At 46.2% G+C, this 25,028-nt stretch overlaps 2 protein-coding genes and 1 pseudogene across 2 annotated transcripts; 2 read left to right on the forward strand and 1 right to left on the reverse strand.

Moving 5' to 3' along the window:
- Positions 1-1,713: 1,713 nt before the first annotated feature.
- On the reverse strand, positions 1,714-8,159 carry ATP5PD (ATP synthase peripheral stalk subunit d). The gene is made up of 6 exons (XM_075994734.1): positions 8,012-8,159; positions 5,591-5,721; positions 4,892-4,988; positions 3,353-3,424; positions 2,065-2,127; positions 1,714-1,915 (listed from the first exon to the last, which is right to left on the reverse strand). The coding sequence occupies exons 2-6, from the start codon at positions 5,710-5,712 to the stop codon at positions 1,784-1,786; spliced, it is 486 nt and encodes a 161-aa protein (XP_075850849.1). The 5' UTR covers positions 5,713-5,721; positions 8,012-8,159; the 3' UTR covers positions 1,714-1,783.
- LOC105878921 (large ribosomal subunit protein eL22 pseudogene) lies at positions 6,335-6,736 on the forward strand (annotated as a pseudogene).
- A 145-nt stretch (positions 8,160-8,304) lies between the features above and the next one.
- On the forward strand, positions 8,305-23,598 carry KCTD2 (potassium channel tetramerization domain containing 2). The gene is made up of 6 exons (XM_012778760.2): positions 8,305-8,680; positions 10,670-10,778; positions 13,339-13,430; positions 17,382-17,477; positions 19,915-20,040; positions 20,754-23,598. The coding sequence occupies exons 1-6, from the start codon at positions 8,342-8,344 to the stop codon at positions 20,781-20,783; spliced, it is 792 nt and encodes a 263-aa protein (XP_012634214.1). The 5' UTR covers positions 8,305-8,341; the 3' UTR covers positions 20,784-23,598.
- Positions 23,599-25,028: the final 1,430 nt, after the last annotated feature.

Below are 25,028 nucleotides of genomic sequence, written 5' to 3' on the forward strand. Positions count from 1 at the left end.
TTCTGCACCTTCCACCCAGCCCCTACCCCTATAAATCAGGACTGAGCGCAACCAGACTCTCCTCTGCTTATATTAAGACTACACCACTTTCTCAAAAGCTGGCAGCCATCGTTGTTCCTCTCCAGTAAAGGCCATCTGCAGTAGATGGCAGAAATGTTACGAAGTTTTGGGCCTGTGCGTGCTGCCCTTTTCCTATGTAGGCTTTTCCTACAGGATTTAAGCCATATCAAGTCAGATACCTTTACTTAGATTATTTTCTATCATCTAGCAGCTAGGAAGACTAAAATAATAAGTAAATGAATGAATATATATATATATAATCTCTAGGAACTTCACAAATCATCTCATTTAACTCTCATTATAATCCTGACATTTGTAAATGACAAAAGTAAAGTCCCAAGACAGTAAACAATCAGTCTAAAATCAGCAATTAGGTGGTAGGCACACCGGGTCCTCTGACTTCAAGGGCAACTCTTCTCACCACCTCACCTTAATACCTGTATTTCCTAAGATTGCTCACGAGTTCTGCTAACCATTGTAAATAGTTTACTAGGTACTTTTTTTTCTTTTCGGACATCGAGATGACATGCAAGTAGGTGGCTGATGCAGTTAAAATAATTTTCTATGTTCAAATACAAAAAGCTGGCCAGGGGCAGTGGCTCAAACCTATAATCCCAACACTTTTGGGAGGCTGATGTGGGAGGAATGCTTGAAGCCAAGAGTTCAAAAAGAGCCTGGGCAATAGCAAGACCGCAACTCTACAGAAAATAAAAAAATTAGCCGGGCATTGTGGTGCATATTTATAGTCCCAGCTAAGGCAGGAGCCTTGCTTGAGCCTAGGAGTTCAAGGCTGCAGTAAGCAATGATTGTTGTCACTGCACTCCAGCCTGGGAGACAGAGTAAGACCCTGTCTCAAAAAATAAATTTAGGCTGGGCCCAGTGGCTCACACCTGTAATCCTAGCATTCTGAGTGGCCAAGACAGGTGGATCACTCAAGGTCAGGAGTTCAAACCCAGCCTGATTAAGAGCAAGACCCTGTCACTACTAAAAATAGAAAGAAATTAATTGGCCAACTAAAAATATAGAAAAAAAAATTAGCCGGGCATGGTGGCACATGCCTGTAGTCCCAGCTACTCGGGAGGCTGAGGCAGGAGGATCGCCTGAGCCCAGGAGTTTGAAGTTGCTGTGATCTAGGCTGACACCACAGCACTCTAGCCCAGGCAACAGACACTCTGTCTCAAATAAATAAACAAATTTAAAAAGCTGTAACAGTTAACTTTGTTTCAAAGTTCCCTTTTACACTACTTTTGTGTTCAAAAGCTGAAGCACGGAAAATAAAGCAGAAAATAAATCCCTGGTGTTACACCAGCAATTTGGACCAGCTACTCCTAAGACTTACCCATGGACAAGAAAAAGGGAGCATTCCCCAGGAATCAGCAGTCTGAAAGCAATAAGGACGTTGAGGCAATCAGTGGCATCAGTAGACAATGCTTCCCCTTTCCCAGAAATACTGTCACAGGCCTACTGTTATGTGTTAAGATTTCAGCAGCCCTGGGGGCCTCAGTAATTTGCTCTTACATATCCTGTCAGACAACTGGCCCAATACACACCTTTAGGCTCATCTTTCCCTTTTAACAAAAACCCCACTTTCAGTAAGGCCACCTCAGAGGAGACGTTTATCTCAACCACAGAAAAGACACACCCGGAACTACATAATTATTTTTATCTTTAATGTCCAGAGTGTGTAATATAAGGGCCAGAACTTCCTCCCAGACTCAATTTTTTATAAATTCTCGATTGGCTGGTGGGGCCAGTAGGGATACTTCTCCTTGTCTAATTTGGTTTCCGGAAAGGCTTCATTCAAGTCCTCAATGGTCATCTGATCAAATGGAATTATGTTCCTCATCTTCTCCAGCTGCAAAGAGGGGAGATGTGCTTGGTTAAGGTACACAGGGCCACGAGATGCAAAACAAGAATCCAGGTAGGTTTCTGCTGCTAGTGAAAGAGGTATGGCCATGAAAGAGAGACACTGTATTGCAGGCAAAGGCCACGGTGCATCCTTACCTCTTTCTCATATTCCTCAATCCTGGCCTTTGAGAGAGACACAAACTCAGCACAGGTTTTCACCTTTAAGAGAAAGGAGAAATTGGGTTCTGAAGCCAAGCTGTATTCTTCCCCCAGGCTCCCACAGTAGGAGTCTTAGAGCCCTACGGAGAACACGTGACCACTAGGGAGGCTCACTCTGGGAGGAGAGCCACAGCTTTCCCCGACACCACGGAGAAGCCCACCAGGGAAAACCACCTTGGATGTTAGGACCAGGTTTCTTCACCAAGTTTCTCATGCAGAGGACCTAGAAATGCCTGTGTCACAGGGACCGGCCACTGAATGGTCAGGACAAACCACATGACTACCTAGCCAGGCTTCTCTCTGGCCACATCACAAGCCATCTGGGTTCCAATGTTTGTCCTTCAATGCATTTAAGCAAATAGTTATTTGAATACTACTTGGATAATTTTTCCACCTAGTTCCAACTTCTTAATTGTTTCCAACAGCTTTAAGGTATAACTGAAATGAAATGCATATATTTAAAGAGCACTGTTTGATAAGTTTTGATATATGTATCCACCTGTGAAACCATCACCACACTCAAAATAGTGAATATATTTATCACCTCCCTCCCAACTATCCCCAGGCAACCACTGATGTGCCTTCTGTCATAACAGATTAGTTGCATTTTCTAGAGTTGTATAAAAATGGAATCATATGGCCGGGCGCTGTGGCTCACGCCTGTAATCCTAGCTCTTGGGAGGCCGAGGCGGGCGGATTGCTCAAGGTCAGGAGTTCAAAACCAGCCTGAGCAAGAGCGAGACCCCGTCTCTACTATAAATAGAAAGAAATTAATTGGCCAACTGATATATATATAAAAAAAAAAAAAATTAGCCGGGCATGGTGGCGTATGCCTGTAGTCCCAGCTACTCGGGAGGCTGAGGCAGGAGGATCGCTTGAGCCCAGGAGTTTGAGGTTGCTGTGAGCTAGGCTGACGCCACGGCACTCACTCTAGCCTGGAAAACAAAGTGAGACTCTGTCTCAAAAAAAAAAAAAAAAAAAAAAAAAAAAAAAAAAAATGGAATCATATGGTATGCACTTTTTTTTCTTGCTGGCTTCTTTCACTCAGCATAATTATTTTGAAATTCATCCATCTTGTTATATTTATTAACAATTCATTCTTTTCCTGCTGTCAACTCCTAAATTTTCAATTTAACTCACTCTACCTTAAGCTAGCTGCTAAGACACACACAGAGCTGTCAGTATTAAGAGAACTGTAGAGCAAGTAAGAGCATCAACTACTTACATCCTCCTTTTCTTCAGCATCCACTAGGGCAGTATATTTATCCTCTGGTACAGGAACCTTCAGGGCATTAAACTACAACACAAGGAAAGTGAGTTGTCACCAATATACTCAGGAGCCCAAAGGGCTCAAAACTGCTAATCTTTACAGATCGTATTAAAACATATTTTTTGTCCCAAGAGAAAGCCAGTATGCATTTCAATTTTTTTTTTTTTTTTTTGAGACAGAGTCTCACTTTGTTGTCCAGGCTAGAGTGAGTGCCGTGGCGTCAGCCTAGCTCACAGCAACCTCAATCTCCTGGGCTTGAGTGATCCTTCTGCCTCAGCCTCCCGAGTAGCTGGGACTACAGGCATGCGCCACCATGCCCGGCTAATTTTTTTTTTTTATATATATATCAGTTGGCCAATTAATTTCTTTCTATTTATAGTAGAGACGGGGTCTCGCTCTTGCTCAGGCTGGTTTTGAACTCCTGACCTTGAGCAATCCGCCCGCCTCGGCCTCCCAAGAGCTAGGATTACAGGCGTGAGCCATAGCGCCCGGCCCAATTTTTTTTTTTTTTGAGACAGACTCTCACTCTGTTGCCCAGGCTAGAGTGCTGTGGTGTCAGCCTAGCTCACAGCAACCTCAAACTCCTGGGCTCAAGCAATCCTGCTGCCTCAGCCTCGTGAGTAGCTGGGACTACAGGCATGCACCACCATGCCCAGCTGATTTTTTTCTATATATATTAGTTGGCCAATCAATTTCTTTCTATTTATAGTAGAGACAGGGTCTCACTCTTGCTCAGGCTGGTTTCAAACTCCTGACCTCGAGCAATCCGCCCGCCTCAGCCTCCCAGAGTGCTAGGATTACAGGCGTGAGCCACCGTGCCCGGCCTAGACAATTCTTTATTATAGGACAGTTGGACTCTATGACCAGGAAAATGACCTCTTGGCACCCCAAATTCTAAAGAAATTCCGATTTCTCTTTTACATGACAACCCTAGAAATATGATTGGTGGAAGTACATTTGCATAATGGACATGAAGATAGTCTCCTCAGAAGCCTGCTTAGTGTTCTAGCCCTAGCACTAAACACCGTGACTGGCACAGAGTAGGCTCTCAATAAGCCTCTGCAAGTGAATAAGCAAATAACTTTGGATATTGAGACTTAACGTGTAATATCAAAGGACGATAGGTGGATGAAAATTACAATTGTAAGGAGCAATTAAAAAAAAAGACCAGAAAAAGGAGAAAAACAGGAAAAGAATAGAAAAGGTGCTAGTTTGTTCCAAAGGGAGATAGGTAGGAGGCTAAAAGGAAACTCAAGAAGAGGTGGGCAAACATTTAATTTGACAGCCCCCTGGCTCCCAGATTAACACTATCCCAAATGGCTGAAGGAACAGACCCTGATCCTCTGCACCTATTTACTGCTAGGCCTCTGGCTACATCCATCTTTCCTAAGCTCCCCTAGGGATCTAGCTACCAGCCTATATATGTAATTAATTATTCACCTTCCTGCTCCCCCACCCACACAAGCTTAGTGCTTTAGTGGTCTGAAGTCTCACCTTCTTTTCAAAGTCATCCACCAAGCCTGCCTTGGCCACATTGGCCTTATAGTAAGCCCAGTCAATAGCTGGTGGATTCTCAGGTAGAACAGCCAACCTGCTCACATGGAAAAGCAAAAGTTAGGATTGTCCCATGAGCAAACAGAAAACTCACACAGTAACTTCCTGACCCGGAGTGCTATCACACTATTCTCTTGTAGGGTCATTACAAAAATGCAAAAATATACTTCTGTTTGGAAAATGCTCGCTCGCTCATTCATTCGCTCATTCGCTCATTCATTCATTCATTCATTCATGTCTCATTTTGTTGCCCAAGCTAGAGTGAGTGCCCTGGCGTCAGCCTAGCTCACAGCAACCTCAAACTCCTCGGCTAACCGATCCTCCTGACAGGCATGTCCCACCATGCTCAGCTAATTTTTTCTATATATATTAGTTGGCCAATTAATTTCTTTCTATTTATGGTAGAGATGGGGTCTCACTCTTGCTCAGGCTGGTTTCGAACTCTTGACCTCGAGCAATCCGCCCGCCTCGGCCTCCCAGAGTGCTAGGATTACAGGTGTGAGCCACCTCGCCCAGCCAGGAAAATGCATTATTTATATGTTGTCAGAAAAGCATCAGGAATCCACATGTAATTCCACAACACTGTTTGCTTCTAGATTCAGTGGCAAGTATGGGGCTCCCTCTCAGAAACATACTGACCTGGAGGTGAGGGTCTCATTCCAAGATTTCAGGTTATTAGCAATAGCTTTTTGGTTTCGAGGTATGATCTCTCCAAAAGCTACCCAGTCAATGGTTTTTAGAGCAAGTTTTCGCCCAGCCATCTTGGGATCCTGGAAAATAAAGTAAGTCAAGTAAGATCAAAGCAGGGATCTTGGAGAGAATGCTCTAAAGGGCATCTTAGAAATAAGCAAGTCTTTAAGAAATAGATCAGCATCTGTTGAGCACTTGGTGGGTATATTTATCAACTAGAGGAACTAAGATTACTAAATTGGAAAAGGAGAACAGTTTAGCTTTTCAAATTCAAGGTGTGTAATCTGCCACAAAAATATACTCTCTCCCACTAGATTGTCCTTCCTAATCCTACCACTTTGGGAGGCCAATGCAGTAGGATCCCATTAGCCCAGGAGTTTGAGAACAGCCTGGGCAAAGAGCAAGACCCCATCTTTACAAAAAAAAAAAGAAAATTAGCTGGGTGTGGTGGCATGTGCTTGCAGTCCTAGCTACTTGGGAGAGTGAGGCAGGAGGATCGCTTGACTCCAGGAGTTGGAGGTTACGGTGAGCTCTGATCACCGTAACCTCCAACTGAGTAAGCCTCGGCAACCGAGTAAGACCCTGTCTCTTAATGAATAAATAAAACTTAAAAATAAATTGTCTTTCCTCTAGCCCCCAACTCCTCCTCATCCTCAAAAGTCCAGCTCTCCTTTTTCTGCCTCCGCTGCCGCCATGGCACCCGCAAGAAAGCTTATGGCAAAGGGGGGCAAAAAAAAGAAGCAAGTGTTGAAGTTCACTCTTGATTGCACCCACCCGGTGGAAGATGGAATCCTGGATGCTGCTAATTTTGAGCAGTTTTTGCAAGAGAGAATCAAAGTGAACGGAAAAGCTGGAAATCTCGGGGGAGGGGTTGTGACCATCGAGAGAAGCAAGAGCAAGATCACTGTCACTTCTGAGGTGCCTTTTTCTAAAAGGTATTTGAAATATCTCACCAAAAAATATTTGAAGAAGAACAATCTACATGATTGGTTGCGTGTAGTTGCTAACAGCAAAGAGAGTTACGAATTATGTTACTTCCAAATTAACCAGGACAAAGAAGAGGAGGAAGATGAGGATTAAAATTCATTTATTTGGAATATTTTGCATAAGTTCTTAAATAAAACATCGGAAGTAAAAAAAAAAAAAAAGTCCAGCTCTCTACTTGTTGCTCTCCATGTTCCTTTGGAAATGCTGCTAAAATAACGTTCATCCATTGCATAAAAGTTAATAATTTAATACATTTCCACCTAGATTGTGTTTTATTCACTGATTCTCCAGTAGACAGAACCAGACACACACCTAAGTTTTGACAAGGCTTACATAGAGCAGACTTTGGGCTATAATCTCCTTATCTGTAAAATGAGGATAATATCAACCTTGCTTAACTCAGACAGCTGTTAAAAGTATCAAAGAAACTGCACATCAACTTGCTCTACAATTTTATACAAACTTATGGGGCTCTCTTACCCCCCTTCCTACTAGATTGGTAACATACCTTCATCTTTTATTCATGTGGGATTACCCCCACAGGACTAGGACATGCCCTGCCTGCATTTTAAGAGGTATCCATTATATATGTGAATGAGAAAGACGATGGAACATGGTTACAGCCATATTTTTTTAAACCAAGACAGAATATAGGGAAATAGTAATTTTAAAAGATCTGGATTAGATATTAGAAAACTGTAAAGCCAAAGGTCTTTGGCGTGGATTTCAAGGGAGGTGTAAGATAGCTTCCTCAGGATCTTAAAGAAAGTTGTCAAACCCCTGCCTCTTCCTTTCTTTCCTTCTCAGGACAGTCGTTTCCTGGAGCGGAGGGGAGGAGTTGTTAAGGCACTAAGCAGGTAACTTTTAAAGAGACCAGAGAAACAAATAACCTTACAGAGACTTTCCCAAGCACCAGTAGAAGGCAGAAGTCATAAACAGATGTTTTTCTTTAATCCTCCAGTGCCTAGAACAAGCCATGCGCACAGGAGATGCTCAATGAATGTTCGCTGAATGAGTAAATGAAACCTGCACCCGAGAAGCCCTGAATACTGCTCACGCTCTGGAAGCCTCCAGAGCCTGCTGAGTGTGCCTCAGCAAGTAGCACTATGTCTGTGTAACGTCTCCCGGGTCCCCAAAGCGGACGACTGAACGAGACAGGGCTGGGGGCAGCACCTAAATCTAAATCAGCCGCGGCCGGGTCACAGCTCGGTCCCCCGACTTCGCGCTCCCAGGAGGGTTGAAGAAGGGAACGCGCAGCAAAGCGCAGCCGCTACACCTGAGCACTGTGCCAGCGGGGCAACCGAGGGCCCGGCGCGAGGCCTGAGGCAGCAAAGCAGAGAAACCCACCGGGACTCAAGCCCAGCACCCTTGAACCCCACTCACCTTCACCGACCCCGACCGCCCAGAGTCCGCAGCAGCAAAGAACGGAAGTGGGTCACCGGAAGACCTCCTCTCAGCCAACCCCAAGGCCAAAGGAGCGGGCCTTGCTTCGCTGATCAACCAATAGAGATGAGGGCTGGTTCCGGAAGTCTCACCCCCGGGGCGGGCACAGCGCCTCCACCGCGCGGGTCCCCGGGCACTGGTTGGGGGCGCTCCCCTCCCTCTCCCCCCCTGCCCCACCCCCGCCGATGGGCCGGCCCGGCTCTCCCTGCCGAGAAATGGGCCGGCCCGGCTACGCGCGGGCAGCGGCGGCGGCGGCGGTGGCGGCCCAAGATGGCGGAGCTGCAGCTGGACCCGGCGATGGCGGGGCTGGGAGGGGGTGGCGGGAGTGGGGTGGGCGACGGGGGTGGCCCAGGCCGCGGGCCCCCCAGCCCACGCCCGGCTGGCCCGATGCCCCGCGGACACGGCCGCCCGTCCGCCGCCGTCGCGCAGCCTCTGGATCCGGGTCCCGGACCACCCGAGCGGGCAGGGGGCGGCGGCGCGGCCCGCTGGGTCCGGCTGAACGTAGGCGGCACCTACTTCGTGACCACCAGACAGACCCTAGGCCGGGAGCCCAAGTCTTTCCTCTGCCGCCTCTGCTGTCAGGAGGACCCGGAGCTGGACTCGGACAAGGTGTGCCCCGCCCTCGGGCGCGCCCCCGGGCCTTCGGACCCCCTGTTCCTCCTGGACTCGTCCTCAGAGTCCTAGGACACGCTCCTCACAGGCAGCTCCCTCAGGCCGCGACCCCTCCTCCCCTTGGCCTCTCACGCTAGTCCCGGGGGCCTCAGATGGACCCTCCTTTCCCTTCACCCTCATCCTCAGGCACACCCCAGCTTTCTCTCTGACCCCGCCCTTCGTTCTCAGTGACTCCTTTCCTGCACTGTGCCCACCCGCACCCTTTCTCCATATTCTCTGCTCCTCTCATCCCAGCCCCTCAGATCTGCATGAGCTTTCCCTGGCTCCTCTTCAGCCCCTCGCTGCCGGTGCCAGATGCATCTAGAACTGGGTCAGGGAGAGCTAAGGCATCTTTGTAGCTTTCTCAGACTTCCTCTCAGACCCCTCTGCCAAGTTGGGCTTCGAGAGCTGCAGGGAGTGCTTCTTGTGATATCATACTGCTTGCTTAAGGTTCTGGCCCCAGAACTTTTATCTGGTAACAGTGGCTGTTTTAGATCCATATTTGAGATGAAATGCGTTCCTCAGAAAGAGGTTACTATTTGCCAGTGCAAATCTAGGCTGACCAGTTAAGAGCAAAGGAAAATGAAGACTTAAAGACGAAGGAATGCTGTTGGGCAAGATGCATGGCTGGTAACCAAAGGGTTGAGAGGTGATGAGACACTTAAGCCATTTCCAGTTTGAACTGTTTGAGTTTCTTTTTAACTTTACTCTTTCTTCTTTTTGTACACAAATGAAAGGTACTGAGCATAGTTCACACCATCTTATTATATCCCATATGGCATTCAGCTGGTCACCTTGCAATACAGTTGGGGTTGCGTAAACATTTGTTGATTTTATTTATTCCTCTCCTACCTCTCCTCTAATAAATATCAGATTGATGGAAACCTATCCTGGCCTAACTTTAAAGAGATTCCAAAACCCTTGCTTATAAAGAAATTATTTTTATCTACCTTATAGCTTCCTTGTGGCAGTGTAAGCCAGTTTCTTCTTGTTCCCTTTACTGTAAAGATGAGTAGGATTAAAGCTGCTCAGAGCCAAGTCCTGGCAGTACCAAGCTTCCTCTGGGCACAGAATTGGGTGTGTGAGATTACAGCTGGCAATGCAGACTCCCACTGATGTTGGCCTTGAGCTCAGGAGCATTGCCAACTAAACAGAGGTTTTCTTAGAATTAGGAATGCAGTTCAGGGGCAATGGAGAAGTCAGAGTGTTTATCTTACGCAAAGATTTAAATCATGCAGCTCTGATGTTTTCTTTCTTTTCTTAAATAACAAATATCCCACATAAGAATGTTGGTAATTCGTGGTGGCTCATGCTTGTAATCCTAGCACTCTGGGAGTCTGAGGTGGGTAGATTGCTCGAGGTCAGGAGTTGAAAACCAGCCTGAGCTTGAGACCCCATCTCTACTAAAAATTTTAAGAAATTAATTAATTGACCAACTAAAAATATATATAGAAAAAATTAGCCGGGCATGGTGGCGCATGCCTGTAGTCCCAGCTACTCAGGAGGCTGAGGCAGTAGGATCACTTGAGCCCAGGAGAGTTGAGGTTGCTGTGAGCTAGGCTGATGCCACGGCACTCACTCTAGCCTGGGCAACAAAATGAGACTCTGTCTCAAAAAAAAATAAAAAAATACATAAAAATAAAAAAAAGAATGTTGGTAATTGTTGTCCAAGCCATGATTTTAGAAATTCAAGCCACTAAGTTATGACTGTACCTGTAACACCCTACCCGAAATGACCTTAAAGTACAAGGTACATAAAGATAGGTTTCTTGCCAATACTTTGTGATAAGCAAATGTCTAGCAAAACTTGCCATCACTAAATTTTTTTTAGCTGATGGAATGAATTATTGCCTTAGAGTGCTGACAAAGAGGGTGAAACCCTGCCCTGACTTTGTTTAAAATGTTCCTGAAAGCTCCACAGTGATAACCCTTGTGTTTGGTTGGCAGGACGAGACAGGGGCGTATCTGATTGACAGGGACCCCACCTACTTTGGTCCTATCCTAAACTACCTCCGCCATGGGAAGCTCATCATTACTAAGGAGTTGGCAGAAGAAGGTAAGAGCTCTGTTTGCATTTTCAAAATGCAAGTAAAGTCTTTAAAGCTGTTTTACAGATTTGAATTTTGTTTGAGGTTTTCATCGAGCTCATGTGCAAGTGTAGTAAAGGTTTATGGAACTGAGCAGGAAGCCTCCAGTTACCTAGTCCTGTCTGAGGGAGTCTTGTTTAAGGAAGCCACATTGAGCTCTGTGCAGTTCCTTAGTGAGAAGGAAGATAAGTAACCCAGCTGCTTAGGCGGCCTTTCCAAACCTTCAGAACTGTCACAGTCCTTTTTCACATTTGTTTATGTGCTAGCAGTGAATGTCCGTAGTCTGAAGAAGCAAAACATCTCTTTGACATTTAGGTATTTGTATGTTTAATTTTAGTTTGAACTTGGAGCTATAAAAAAAAATAATAAAGGCTCGGCCTCATTTCTTGTAAGACTTTGGTCTCATGCTTCCCTGTAAATTTCTGCAGCTGACCTAATTCATTCTCCAGTTCTTTGTCAGGTGTATCATCGTTACCTCATCTTTTTGGTTTGTAGGGCATTTGGACTGTAAGTGGGTCTAGTCATCTTTCTACAAAGCTTGGCTTGGTCCTATTGGAGACATTCAGGTGAAGATTGGGGACTGTACTTATATCCAGGGCACCCTGATCTGGGAGCTTGTAAGGGCTGTACTAGTTAATGCAGTGTCTGCAAAACAATTCTGTTTCGATAAAAAGAGGAATCCTCTCTTTTTTTTTTATGTCCTTTTTCCTTTTTTTTAAATTTCAAATGCATATAAAAGTAATAGAAATAGTACAGTGAATTCTTTGCACCCACCATCCAGCTGCAACTCCCAACCCATGAGTAATCTTGTTTCGTGAAAAGAGGAATAGTAAGTATCTTTTCTAATGCCTTCAATAAAATTTTATTTTGTTACCGGGCTGATAGTAGAAAAAAAGAAAAAAATTTTATTTTGAAATAATTTCAGACTTAGACAAAAGAGCAAGAATAGTACAAAGAACTTTACCCAGATTCACCAGTTGTTTTTTTTTTGTTTTTTTTTGTTTTTTTTTTTGAGGCAGAGTCTCGCTTTGTTGCCCAGACTAGTAAGTGCCGTGGAGTCAGCCTAGCTCACAGCAACCTCAAACTCCTGGCCTCAAGCGATACTCCTGCCTCAGCCTCCCGAGTAGCTGGGACTACAGGCATGCACCACCATGCCTGGCTAATTTTTTCTATATATAATTTTTTCTATATATATTAGTTGGCCAATTAATTTCTTTCAATTTTTAGTAGAGACGAGGTCTCGCTCTTGCTCAGGCTGGTTTCGAACCCCTGACCTCAAGCAGTCCGCCCACCTCGGCCTCCCAGAGTGCTAGGATTACACTAGCACTGAGTGAGCCACCGCGCCCGGCCTAGATTCACCAGTTTTTAACATTTTTGTCATATTTGCATTATCATTCATTCTGCCCCTTCTTCCCTTCTCTCCCTCTTATCCTCCTGCCTACCCTCCACCACAGTTTTTATTTCTGAACTATTTGAGAATAGATTGCAGATCTCATCCCTTAATATTTCAGTGTATATTTCTCAAGAACAAGGATACTCTTTTATATAACCACAGACAGTATAGTTATCAAGCTCAGGAAATTTAATATTGATAAATATTCTTATCTACAGCTTATATTCCAGTTTTGTTAGTTGTCTTTCATTTTTGTTTTTGTTTTTTGGGGTTTTTTTTGAGACAGTCTAGCTCTGTCTCCTGAGCTAAAGTTCTGTGGCATTAGCCTAGCTCATGGCAACCTCAAACTCCTAGGCTCAAGCAATCCTCCTGCCTCAGCCTTCCGAGTAGCTGGGACTACAGGCATGTGCCATCACACTTGTCTAATTTTTTCTATTTTTAGTAGTGATGGGTTCTCACTTTTGCTCAGGCTGGTCTCAAACTCCTGATCTCAGGCAATCCCCCCACCTTGGCCTTCTAGAGTGCTAAGATTACACGTGTGAGCCACTGTGCCTGGGCATCCATTGTTTTAATAATGGCCTTTATAGCAAATTTTGTTCCTGGTATAGGATCACACACCTCATAGTGGTCATGCATAAGTCCTTTGATTTTTGTTTATCGTGGGGGTCTTTCAATGATTCCTTTTATATTGTTCAAATAGTTAGCATCCTTAATTAGCATCCTATTAAGTTTGGTCCACATACATTTATATACACATCTCGATCCCCTATTCCCCAATGTCTTTTAGGGCAAACTAGGTAAAAATTGCAAGCTCAGGAGGTGTCCAACACTATTAGTTCCAGGAACTAAGTGACATGTGGGAAAGACATCCTGCAGCTCATGGACAGGTGCCAGGTAAGGAACACAAGAGATGAAATGGAGCGAACATAGCAGACCCTGCTTTGACGCATTATGCTGGGGAAAAGGTCATGGGTGTACCCTAAGCAGTGAAGAGATATTTCCTAGGCAGAAGGAGAGAGGCTAGATTTGCATACGAAAAATATAGTTGTGAGCAAGCATGTGAACTCCAGCCTCTTCTTGGTGTTTTTCTAGTGAACTCATACACCTCTCTGAGTAGAGTTTGGTCTTCATTCTAGGTGTACTGGAAGAAGCTGAGTTTTACAACATCGCGTCTCTCGTGCGGCTGGTTAAGGAAAGGATACGAGACAATGAGAACAGAACTTCACAAGTAATGTGTTTGGAACTTTTAAGGGGGAGATGTCTAAAGTGGCTTTCTCTATTCGAACATCGGGATGTGATTTGAAAAGGATATCTTTCCGCTTAGAGCCGGCAGTCTGTGCAGAACACTGCCTGTCTGCCATGTTCAGCCAGAATTGCTCAGAATGAGGAATTAGAAGAGAAATCACAGAAAACAGAACAGCCCCATGTCCCTTTAGAAGAGCGAGGAGATTGTCGCTGCTCACCATATGGCAGTGGGAGGAGCCCAGGGCACTTTAGGTCCAAAACCTGTTCTCTCTGACAGAGTATCTGTCTCCTTCTACATAAACCAAACAAGGTCTTGCTTTCGAAAACCAGTTGGTCGCTCTTTATTAAGATGAGCCTTTAGCATGTGATCATGTCACATCCAGCTCCTGCAAGCGACTTGAAACCAGTCTCCTGGGATAGGTTGCAGAAGCTGCTTGCAAATCATGTTTCTGAGAACATAATGGCAACTTATCTTTATTATGATGTCTTGATCTTTATATAGCTCAGTAGATACAATAACAAAGTGAAACAAAATATGTCACTTAGTTTGTGGGAAGGAAAGACAAGAGGATGTCCTTAGCTTACTTCACATCACATCATTCACTTGTGTTTGAATGGCCATAATAGCTCCTATTAGGCCCTTGGAATTCTGTGAATAATAGAAGGTCCTTGCTCTCAAGAAGCTTGAAGTCCAGCAGGAACATGTGTTAGGCTGTTTGAAGAATGTACACTACAGGCTGGGCACAGTGGCTCACGCCTATAATCCTAGCATTCTGGAAGGCCAAAGCAGGCAGATTGCTTGAGGTCAGGAGTTCAAAACCAGCCTGAGCAAGAGTGAGACCCTGTCTCTACTATCAAAACCGAAAGAAATTAATTGGCCAACTAATATATATATATAAAATTAGCCAGACATGGTAGTGCATGCCTGTAGTCCCAGCTACTTGGGAGGCTGAGGCAGGAGGATTGCTTGAGCCCAGGAGTTTGAGGTTGCTGTGAGCTAGGCTGACGCCATAGCACTCACTCTAGCCCAGGCAACAGAGTGAGAGTCTGTCTCAAAAAAAAAAAAAAGAGAAAAGAAGGCGGCAGGGGGACAGGAAAAAAATCAATAAAAATCAATAAAAAAGACGAAAGCAATGAGTTTCTTTTTAGAGCTCCTGACCTCAAGCGATCCTCATGCCTCAGCCTCGCAGAGTGCTAGGATTACAGGTGTGAGCCACCGCACACAGCCTAATAAGTTTCTTTTTTTTTTTTTTTTTTGAGACAGAGTCTTACTTTGTTGCCCAGGCTAGAGTGAGTGCCGTGGCATCAGCCTAGCTCACAGCAACCTCAAACTCCTGGGCTCAAGCAATCCTGCTGCCTCAGCCTCCTGAGTAGCTGGGACTACAGGGATGCGCCACCACGCCCAGCTCATTTTTTCTATATATAGTGGTCAATTAATTTCTTTCTTAAAATTTTTAGTAGAGACGGGGTCTGGCTCAGGCTGGTTTCGAACTCCTGACCTGGAGCAATCCGCCCGCCTCAGCCTCCCAGAGTGCTAGGATTACAGGCGTGAGCCACCACGTCCGGCCCTGGCTAATTTTTGCTACATCTTTAGTTGGCCAATTAATTTTGTTCTATTTTTAGTAGAGACGGGGTCTCGCTCTTGCTCAGGCTGGTTTCGAACTCCTGACCTCGAGCAATCCGCCCGCCTCGGCGTCCCAGAGTGCTAGAATTACAGGCGTGAGCCACCGCGCCTGGCCATAAGTTTCTTTTTAAAAGTAAAATATTTCTGATACTGAATGAAGTGTGGGGAAAAAAAAGTAAAATGCAATCCCTTGTTCTTTCTATGTTAGACTTCATGTAGCAAAATTTCCTGGCTCTGGATGAATAATTGACACTGACGATAAAAATGAGCTCTCTTACCACTTTATCTTCAGCAGTTTGCAGAGGTGGCAAGAAGAGCTTATTCATTTAGTTATCATCCAAGTGGCCAACAGCAGAAAGGCTCCTTTTCGATGTTCAAAGATGAATTTGTAGGTGGTTTGCAGATTACCGTTTGAAATGTGATCTATCGTTGCCAGTCTCTTTGCGATCTCATGTTTACATGGCATCTTTCACTATGGTAGATACTAAATAGCTTAGACATTTTGGAAATCTAGTCTTGTCCTCAGTTTTCCACATTCTAAAAACAAACTTGATTTGTTTAGTGTAAATTTTGATGGTACCAAAAATTATATAATTCGAAACCTTTCAAACATGGTACCTAAACATTCTCCCTTCTTTGCCATAAGCTAATTCCTAGAGAGCATTATAAGATTTCTATTTGATGATAGCAATTAAGGTAGTTAATCCTCTAGATTCTGAAGGCTTGTAGATTTATACCCAGTTGGAAGCTTTTTTGTTCTAGGAATGTCAAGACCTTTTTGATGTTAATTGATCTTTCCATCTGTTCTTTTTATTTGGTGAAACTCTGAGAAAGGATTTGATGTTGTTCAAAGGCACTCTCTTTTGTACTTGTCTCACGTGGCTCTAAGATGAAGTGAACTGTGTGTGGATTTCCAAACATGTTACCTCCTTTAACTTGTCTGCAGTGCCTCACACGTGTAGCTCTGGGGCCAAGCCCAAAAGTGGACTCCCACCTGCCTTCATTTTCATGACCTCTTACCTCTTTTAGTGGCTGCCACCATTCTAACTACTTTCCTGTCTCTAATAATAGTATTTTTTTCTTTTTGAGACAGATTCTCACTTTGTTGCCCAGGCTAGAGTGAGTGCCGTGGCGTCAGCCTAGCACACAGCAACCTCAGACTCCTGGGCTCAAGCAATCCTGCTGCCTCAGCCTCCCATGTAGCTGGAACTACAGGCATGCGCCACCATGCCCGGCTGATTTTTTCTATATATATTAGTTGGCCAATTAATTTCTTTCTATTTATAGTAGAAATGGGGTCTCGCTCTTGCTCAGGCTGGTTTCGAACTCCTGACCTCGAGCAATCCGCCCGCCTTGGCCTCCCAGAGTGCTGGGATTACAGGTGTGAGCCACTGCACCCGGCCAAGAGTGTTACCATTTAACAGTGAAACACTTTCAGGTAGCATCGGCAGAGGGTTAAAAATAGCATGAACATGTCAGGTGCAGTGGCTCACGCCCGTAATCCTAGCACTCTGGGAGGCCGAGGCGAGCGGATTGCTCCAGGTCAGGAGTTCAAAACCAACCTGAGCAAGAGCGAGACCCTGTCTCTACTATAAATAGAAAGAAATTAATTGGCCAACTAATATATATAGAAAAAATTAGCCGGGCATGGTGGCGCATGCCTCTGTAGTCCCAGCTACTTGGGAGGCTGAGGCAGGAGGATCACTTGAGCCCAGGAGTTTGAGGTTGCTGTGAGCTAGGCTGATGTCATGGCACTCACTCTAGCCTGGGCAACAAAGCCAGACTCTGTCTCAAAAAAAAAAAAAAAAAATAGCTTGAACATGTGAACATTATGAGATTCCTATTTGATATATTAATTTAATATCTTAATATATTATTCCAACAATCACGTATATTACTCTGGATAAACCAAAATATGGTATACATTTGCAGCATGTCTGTCAGATATAAACAATCTCAGAAAAAAATGTGGCTCTCTTGTGAAGAGTAATTTTACTCTGTTTTCTACTTGGGGAAGTGGATAGAATCTATATTTGTCAGTATAGCTGCTCATGTAATTCATGCCCCAAAGTTCAGAATCATTTTACCTATTGATTCATATTCTTAGACCCTTTTTTTCTTTTCCTGGGATGAGTTTTTATTGAAAAACCACAGTATTGTTTGCAAAGGGGGATGGTGGGTGGCTGCCAAGAAAAAAATTTCAAGCAAATTTCTTTTTATTGTTTATGCCTTTGAAGAGCCTCCTTGGGGCAGCTGCAAACTGTGGTGTCCTTGCTGCTGTTCTTCACAGTCTGTGCTGGGTTTTTGCAGGGCCCCGTGAAGCACGTGTACAGAGTCTTGCAGTGTCAGGAGGAAGAGCTCACACAGATGGTCTCCACTATGTCTGACGGTTGGAAATTCGAACAGGTATATCTCTTAAAGAGCAGCAATCCCAGTATCTCATCCTAGGGGTCTGCAGCTCTCCAAACAATCTCTGGCAGTAGCCAGTTAATAGTCCTGGGAGATCAGCAGGGCCAGGTATGATCCCACCCCCAAACAGGGGGAAAAAGCCGCTTGGTGGGGGTGGTTGGCTCAGTAGTACCTGGTGCGTTGGGGAGAATTGGGAGGAGTGCCGTGTCTCCCAGCTGCAGGTCCAGAGCTTCAGTTTGACTGGATGCAGGGGTCAAATAGTGAGCCTGTTTGGTCTTGAAAGTGCTTCCCTTTGGTTTTTCCTCCCTCAGAGGGATTCTAGAATGTATCCCTAAAGAAGACAGGGATTTGACAAGCCTTCCTTTCCTTCTCCCAGGGTCAGGACTTTATAATTCCTAATGTCTGTATAATCCACCAAGAAAAGCTTGGGGGACAGGTATATGACAGAGGAGTCAGGTGCAGTGGGAAGTGTGGCAAGGTGCTTTACCGTCCTCTCCGCTTCAGTTCATTTAGCCTCCAGTTTGTGACTGAGAGTCAGAGCTTTACTATTCTCTCCCATTAGAGGGCAGAATTGTTCAATTCTGTTTCCTTCAAAACACAGGAAGGCTGAGAGTGAAGAGTGAATATATTTTATATGGCTAATGCCTATTTTTATGTAGAGTTGAGTTGTGGGGTTTTTTTTGAGACATGGTCTCACTCTGTCACCCAGGCTAGAGTGCAGTGGCATCATCATAATTCACAGCAACCTCAAAGTCCTGGCCTCTAGCGATCCTTCTGGCTTAGCCTCCTGAGTTGCTGAGACTATAGATGCACGTGACCAAGCCCGGCTCATTTTCTTATCGTAGAGATGAGGTCTCACTGTGTTGCCCAGGCTGGTCTCAAACTCCAGGCCCCAAGCAATCCTCCTACCTTGGCCTCTGCAAGTCTTAGGATTATACCCATAAGCCACTAAGCCCAGCCATATGTAGAATTTAAGAAGTCGGCTGACCTGTTCACCATCATCTTCCCTTCTAAGATAAAAGCTACAGTGTATGTTTACAGCATTATGTTGCAGATCAAATGCAAATGTGTCTCTGCCTTTAGAGCCAACAGTGATTATTCCTCACTCTGACCTTCCACTGTGTGTGCCAGCCTAGTTTCGTATTCGGGTGTGGGTTGCAAAGTGTTGCCAAGAGTTTATTGTCCTCTACTCCTAAGTACTTTCCCTGATACAAAGTTCTTTTTTTTTTCTTTTTTTTTTTTTTGAGACAGAGTCTCACTCTGTTGCCCAGGCTAGAGTGCCATGGCGTCAACCTAGCTCACAGCAACCTCAAACCCCTGGGTTCAAGCAATCCTCCTGCCTCAGCCTCCCGAGTATCTGGGACTACAGGCATGCCTGGCTAATTTTTTCTATATATATTTTTAGTTGTCCAGCTAATTTCTTTCTATTTTTAGTAGAGATGGGCTCTCGCTCTTGCTCAGCTGGAACTACAGGCATGCACCACCATGCCCGGCTAATATATATATATGTATATATATATATATATATTTTTTTTTTTTTAGTTGTCCAGCTAATTTATTTCTATTTTTCAGTAGAGACAGAGTCTTGCTCTCGCTCAGGCTGGTCTTGAACTTCTGTGCTCAAATGATCTGCCCCCGTCGGCCTCCCATAGTGCTAGGATTACAGGCATGAGCCACTGCACCCGGCCCTTGATACAAAGTCTTAAGCAAAGAATATTATTTTTTTAAGGAATTTTTTTGTGAAACCAATGAAAAATTTCTGATGTTACTTTTCTCATCTTATGACTATTTTCTGGAAGGACGAAGTATGTTGTCAGTGCCTCCATTACATGCATGAGGAAGTCAGGACGGGGGGGCCCCCAGCCCAGTCCCATGGTGAATCAGTCGTGGTCTCCCCGGGAGGCCTCAGGACAACCTCAGCCTCTGTCTGCTCAGCTCCTTCCTCTGCATGTGTAGTTCCCATTTAGGATTAAATACTGAATTCAGTTCTCCAGAAGGGTTAAAAGCACCAGCAGCATGTGGCTTTCAGGAGCTTCTCGATGTTTGCTTGGTGCTTTCCAGGTCCTTCTGAGCACCAGTCTCCTGTCTGGGACTTCTGCGTTTTGGCTGAAGCTGGTATCCACATTCATTCACAGAACATTCCGTTTCACCTCAGTTTCTGATGGGGGGAGAATGGTCATGTTAATCCACTGCCTTTGGGTGGCTTCAGGGCTTGCATGAGGGCTGTGGTGAAAGGCGTGCTTTCCTTCTTGGGGAAGCCTCATTGGTGATGTCCCAATGAGTAACAGGCCCAGTTATTCCCAGGGCCTTGATACTCACAGTGAATTCTTTGTCCTTTGAGAAGTAAAACAACAAAAGGTCAGTCAGGAGGAGGGTGTGATTTGTGTAGCACTTTAGCATTTAGTGAATGTTCACCACAGCCTTGTTTCATCAGCTGATCAGCATTGGCTCTTCCTATAACTATGGAAATGAGGATCAGGCGGAATTCCTCTGTGTGGTCTCCAGAGAACTAAATAATTCTACCAATGGCATCGTTATAGAGCCGAGTGAAAAGGCAAAGGTAAGAAATCACCTCACTGGAATTGTGTCTCTATGGGCTTTGCCTTAACTGTTGCTTCTCATATATTCCCTCTTCTAAAGCCAGCTTTGCATTCCCCCTTCATTTTGTTACTTTGTCTGTTGTAATTTAAATCAGGGTTTATGGAGCCGTGAGGGTTTTTAGTTAGCTAGGAAATGTGAACCTGCAAACGGGAGACTTTCTCCAGCCTCTGCCAAATCAATGCAGAAGAAAAGCTTGCCACCAGTTACTATAAGATGAGGATTCTGGACTCAAAATTGGAAAGTATTTTGCATTTATCCTGTGAAACTATTGTTCTTTTTGGCTGCCTCAGAAGAAAAGGTATTTTCTTGCCTTTGTGATTTTTCCCCTCTTAAGTTCCTAGAAAATTGTTTCACTCTGTTTTCTTATTTTTTCCTCTGCACTTACACACTTCTAAATCACCAGTATATGGTATGCTTGAACCATGTCCTTTAGCACAGGAAAATTTTGGTCTAATAGCACATAAACGTTAGGCCCAACTGTGTTCTGCAAGATCGTGTTTTACAACTTGAGGGCTTTGGGTGAGGTTGAGGTCCGCTGCCGCCTTGCTTCCTGGGGTGACGGAATCGCTGGGCTGCTCGCCAGGGTCCAGCAGAGAGCGGCCTCGGGTCTCTTCCTTTTCCGTTGGCAGTCTGCCTACCAGCCTTGGCCTTCTCCCCGTCTCCCACTTTCAGATTCTTCAGGAGAGAGGATCACGGATGTAAAACTGAGAATCTGAGACACCAGAATCCCAAATGTCAAGAGAGCAATCCCGCAGAGCACCTCTGTGAAGTTCAATCTCGCTCCTGTACAGTAACCACGCTACTGCGAAGCAGAGCTGAGCCTGGCCCCCGAGTGGAGACATGTTCTGGTCAAAACCAAAGGAATCCCACCCCCACCCGTAGGACTCCGAAGACAGATGCAACTTCTGGCTGCAGAGTACTTTTTCAGAAACTTGCTTTTGTTTCCTTAGCCAGTATTGTAACAGATCTTTGCAACAGCAGCTGGACCAGGATCCCAACTGGAGCCTTTTGGGGATCTGGGAGAAGGGGGAGGACGGCCTAGCTCCTTGGAATGGCTTGGAGCAAAGGAAGGATTGTCCCTGAGCTGTGCCATGGTTTCACCCTAGCGTGCCACACTGGGCGTTGGCAGCTGCTTTGGAACACTGTCTTTCCTTCTCTGCACCCTCAGAGTCACACAGCAGATGCAGAGCGTTCCGGCTGCGGCTTGTCGAGTCGAGGTTTTAGATAAAGGGTAGGGTTGCCGGAGTACCCGATATTCCTATGAACAGAGCCTCTGTGAGGAGACGGAGGATGAGGTCTCCTTTGTTGTGGTTGGAGTTTGGATTCAGAGTACCAAGCTGCCACTGTGTGGAGCTGTGCCTCAGTTGTCTCCAGCAGCCAGGACCCTCCGGTGAACTTGCTTTTTCCCCACGAGGAGGTTTGAGTCAGAGAGACAGACAGACGGGAGCGTGAGGTAGTTGGTATAACTGCATCTGCAGCCTTTTCTTACCCAGCATTGATCCTGTCTTTCTTCCCTGGCTTTTTAAACCGGACCAAAGATAAAGGGACTTTGTGGACCCTCTTATGGCTTGGGATGGGGAGGACAGTTCTTTTGAAAGTTGCCAAACGTATTCTGTTATATCTTAAGAGAGCTGTAATTTCTGTGACTGTCCCTTGGAAATACCTTGACTGAATGTGCAATATTTGTGTCTCTTCTTGGTTTCTAGCCTTGGCAAACCCGCCCCACAGCGGTGTCAGCGACTCCGCAGTGTCCCCAGTAGCGTATACGTGTTTGCTGGGCAGTCTGGGACCCCCTGCGTCTCTCACCCACCCTCGCCATTACTTGTTTCTGTGGATGCCATGTTGCTGAGGGTCCAGTGCTTGTGTGACCAGGGTGTAGCGAAGCCCTCCTTTGGCTGTGACCACAAAGCTAGTGTCCGCATTTTCTCTCTGAGGTTTTGAGTCTTGGGGAGTGGTCACGGAATGCAAAAGAGCCAGAGAATCCTTATTTTTCCCCGGACAACCTTCCCTGATGCGGCAAGTGGTAGGGAGAAGGCCAGGCGTCCTGGGCGCCTTCGCAGCTGAGGTTCTCTGTGCTCCGCAGCTTGAGTGCTTACTCGGCGCATCTAGGGCAGTGATTTCTAGAAACACTGTAGACTGTGCCAAGTGTCTTTTGAGCTTGTGACCTGACTGTGCCCAGATGGCTTAACTTTTCTCTAGGATTCTCACTTTTTCCCTTATTTCTCTGTATCTGTAGAGTAACATAGACACGTGCGTGCAGGGGTTTCTGCTGATACATTTATGTCTACACACCGCCGTGAGTATATATGTCAGCGCCTCAGAAGTCTGGCGCGTGCCCAGTATTTTTACAGCTGTAAAATGTTAGAGGAACTCCCACCTGTAGTAAAAGCAGCCACCCCTTCAAAAGGGTTCCAGGCATCCATCCTGCCAGATCTTTCAGGGAAAAAAAAGATTTGGGTGGAGTCAGGGTAACGTAGAGCTAGCAGGGAAAGCTGCTCTGAGCAGAGCAGGACAGAAGACTTGGGAAGTGGTGCCCTTTGGCCAAGTCGAATGCACAATGTCAGACTGACTAGGAGGAAAAGCAGCTTAACTCGGGGCCTTGCCCGATGGGCTTCATTGAGGCCGTCCTGCTTCCCTGGGGCGTGCCTGCCAGCCAGCGCGGCCAGGGCTCCGGGCTGGGCCATGAACCCCAGCTCTGCCACCAAGTGCAGGGGGAGGCTAGAGGGCGGACATTGGGCAAGTGCCTCCCGAGTACACCGTGACCGCGTTGCTCTTCTCAGAATTGCACAGCTGGGCGAGAGAAAGTCTGCAGTTGAGCCCCGAGCCAGGCACTCTGGGAAATGGGAGCGATCTTCTGCTGTCCTGGAGGGAGGGCTGGTGTTCACCAACTTTCCCTGCTCGCTGCAACCCAGTGACAGAATTGTTCCAGAACTCCAGGAGTCTGAGGATGATTCGTTTAAGATTTCTGGGAGAGAATTTTACCCACACCCTTTGTGAACCAAGCTGGTATTCCTTCTTGGAAGCTTTGTCCCCCTGGGAGATTCTGGCTGATGAGAGGAGTCTGCACGGTGGCTTGGGGCTGCCCTGTGACCAGTGACCCACACTCTTCTGCTCAGTACTGCCAAGTGGGGAGCGTCCTTCTGCCTTTTTCTCTGCCCTAGCTCTGAGACTACAGGTGATGCTGGCCAGGCCCGGGAGCACCTGGCATGCCCTGCGTGATGACAAAGTAGCACTGTTTCTGTCTTTTTCCCTGGCAATGAAGTGGGGCCCAGCTCCTCTAGAGTAACTTGTTTCTGCACAGTTCTAACTGCACTTGGGGGTGTGAGTGAGGTGGGGGTCCGTCAAGATGCTGAGGGAGTAGGGCTAAGAGGACACCCACACCCTCTGGCACAGCCTTGGATCCAGACTTTAGGGACGAGGCCTGTCACTTGTGGGTGCCCTTTGTTACTGTTCGTGTGTTTACTGAATAAAGTCTGAAGTGCTGTGACTTTTTTTGTCAATAAAGACATGAAACAAACTTATGAATTTTGCGAACTCTGGTGAATGTCCCATCACGCAGGCTCCCTGGTTTCTGGTCACTTTCTGTTGATCCTCGAACTAGTCTCTGGAGGTGGCTTCACTGTACCTCTCCTGGCCCTGCATCTCAGCCTCTCCTAGCCCTGCATCTCACAAAGCCCTCCTCGGCCTGCCGCTAATGCTGCCTGCGGGGGTGCAGGCCCTCTCCCTCCCTGCTGTCATTTCCCTGACTCTGAAGAGACCCAGAGAGTGCTGAGAAGCAGGAGTGGGGACAGATGGCCTGCCCTTTGGGGAGCTGGCGAGAAACTAGGGGAGGAGTATGAAGTGGCTTTTAAGGGAAAAGCCTCCGGGAAAGGAAAAGTGACTAGGAAAGGAAAAGTGACTTGCATTTTCTCTGCAAGAAAGAGGATGAGTAAGAAATGTTTGGTGACAGTCACATAAGCAACAAACAAGTATTGATCACTTAAGCATCAGGCAGGGCGTGGGATCCTCAGAAGGTGTTAGTCCCTTCCCAGATGGTGCTCACAGATGGCGAGACAAGGTGCACAACACAGGCTAGTGCACAAGGTGTGTAGGTGTATCCATCAGGGTCCCATCAGGAGTTGTCAAGCACATAGTAAAGAAAATGGGTGGGACACTGAGGCATCACAGGTGCAGTCATTGCTCCTGGGACGGAGTGCTGGGAAGAGGTCAGCGTAGGATGGAGACTCAGGAGGGCCCTGCAGAGAAGGCCATGCTGTCTGGTTGGTGCCGCTGCCTCTGAGGGCTCAGCGAGGCTGCTCCTGGGAGTGGAGAGACTGCAAGCGAACCAGCGCTGGAGCACAGCAGTCAGTGTCACCCGTCGCTGTGGTTTCACCAAGCAGCAGCAAACAGGAAGGCGGCATCCCTCCTTTTTCTCCTCTGGCCCTGCAGCCTGTCCTGTAGGGAACGAGCTGCTGAAGAAGTGTCAGCAGCAGCCCAGGCCGGGGTTCAGAGGGTGGTGGCTTTGCTGCTGAGACAATAATGCAGGGGACCAGCTTGGCCCACACATACGTGCTTACACACATACTTGAACTTCCATACGATGGTAAAAAATAACTTTGTGTCTCCATGGAACAAGATACAACTACCCTTTGTCCAAGCAAATATTATCCTACCCTCTCTGCAATTTAGAACAAAAAGTGTCAATCGGTACTCCTGTCCAAGAGACATTTACTACCTATCTCTGAACTAAGTTAATTACTCCTAGTTGGCTTGGTGGGTGGGAACACTCAGTTGGTAGTGGGCAGCTCAGGCCACATGGTCACTTGATGTCCTCTGAACTAGGTGTTCAGTCTCTGCTGGGCCCATAGCAAGGCAAAGGCGAGAGGGCCTGGGCCCACACGAGCCCTGCAGTTCTGCCTCGCGATGGTCCAGCTGGGGCCCGCTGGAGGCCCTGAGACAGCATCTGGC

Source organism: Microcebus murinus, chromosome 18, assembly GCF_040939455.1.
Source record: "Microcebus murinus isolate Inina chromosome 18, M.murinus_Inina_mat1.0, whole genome shotgun sequence".
Classification (NCBI taxonomy): domain Eukaryota; kingdom Metazoa; phylum Chordata; class Mammalia; order Primates; family Cheirogaleidae; genus Microcebus; species Microcebus murinus.

What these genes read in the sequence shown, in the direction of transcription:
- ATP5PD (XM_075994734.1), bottom strand. Translation starts at nt 5,712, where the DNA reads ATGGCTGGGCGAAAACTTGCTCTAAAAACCATTGACTGGGTAGCTTTT. An exon ending in AATGAGACCCTCACCTCCAG is followed by an intron (nt 4,989 to 5,590) that starts GTCAGTATGTTT and finishes CCATGTGAGCAG; the next exon opens with GTTGGCTGTTCTACCTGAGA. An exon ending in ATGCTGAAGAAAAGGAGGAT is followed by an intron (nt 2,128 to 3,352) that starts GTAAGTAGTTGA and finishes TTTCTCTTAAAG; the next exon opens with GTGAAAACCTGTGCTGAGTT.
- KCTD2 (XM_012778760.2), top strand. Translation starts at nt 8,342, where the DNA reads ATGGCGGAGCTGCAGCTGGACCCGGCGATGGCGGGGCTGGGAGGGGGT. An exon ending in ATGAGAACAGAACTTCACAA is followed by an intron (nt 13,431 to 17,381) that starts GTAATGTGTTTG and finishes GGGTTTTTGCAG; the next exon opens with GGCCCCGTGAAGCACGTGTA. An exon ending in ACGGTTGGAAATTCGAACAG is followed by an intron (nt 17,478 to 19,914) that starts GTATATCTCTTA and finishes TTGTTTCATCAG; the next exon opens with CTGATCAGCATTGGCTCTTC.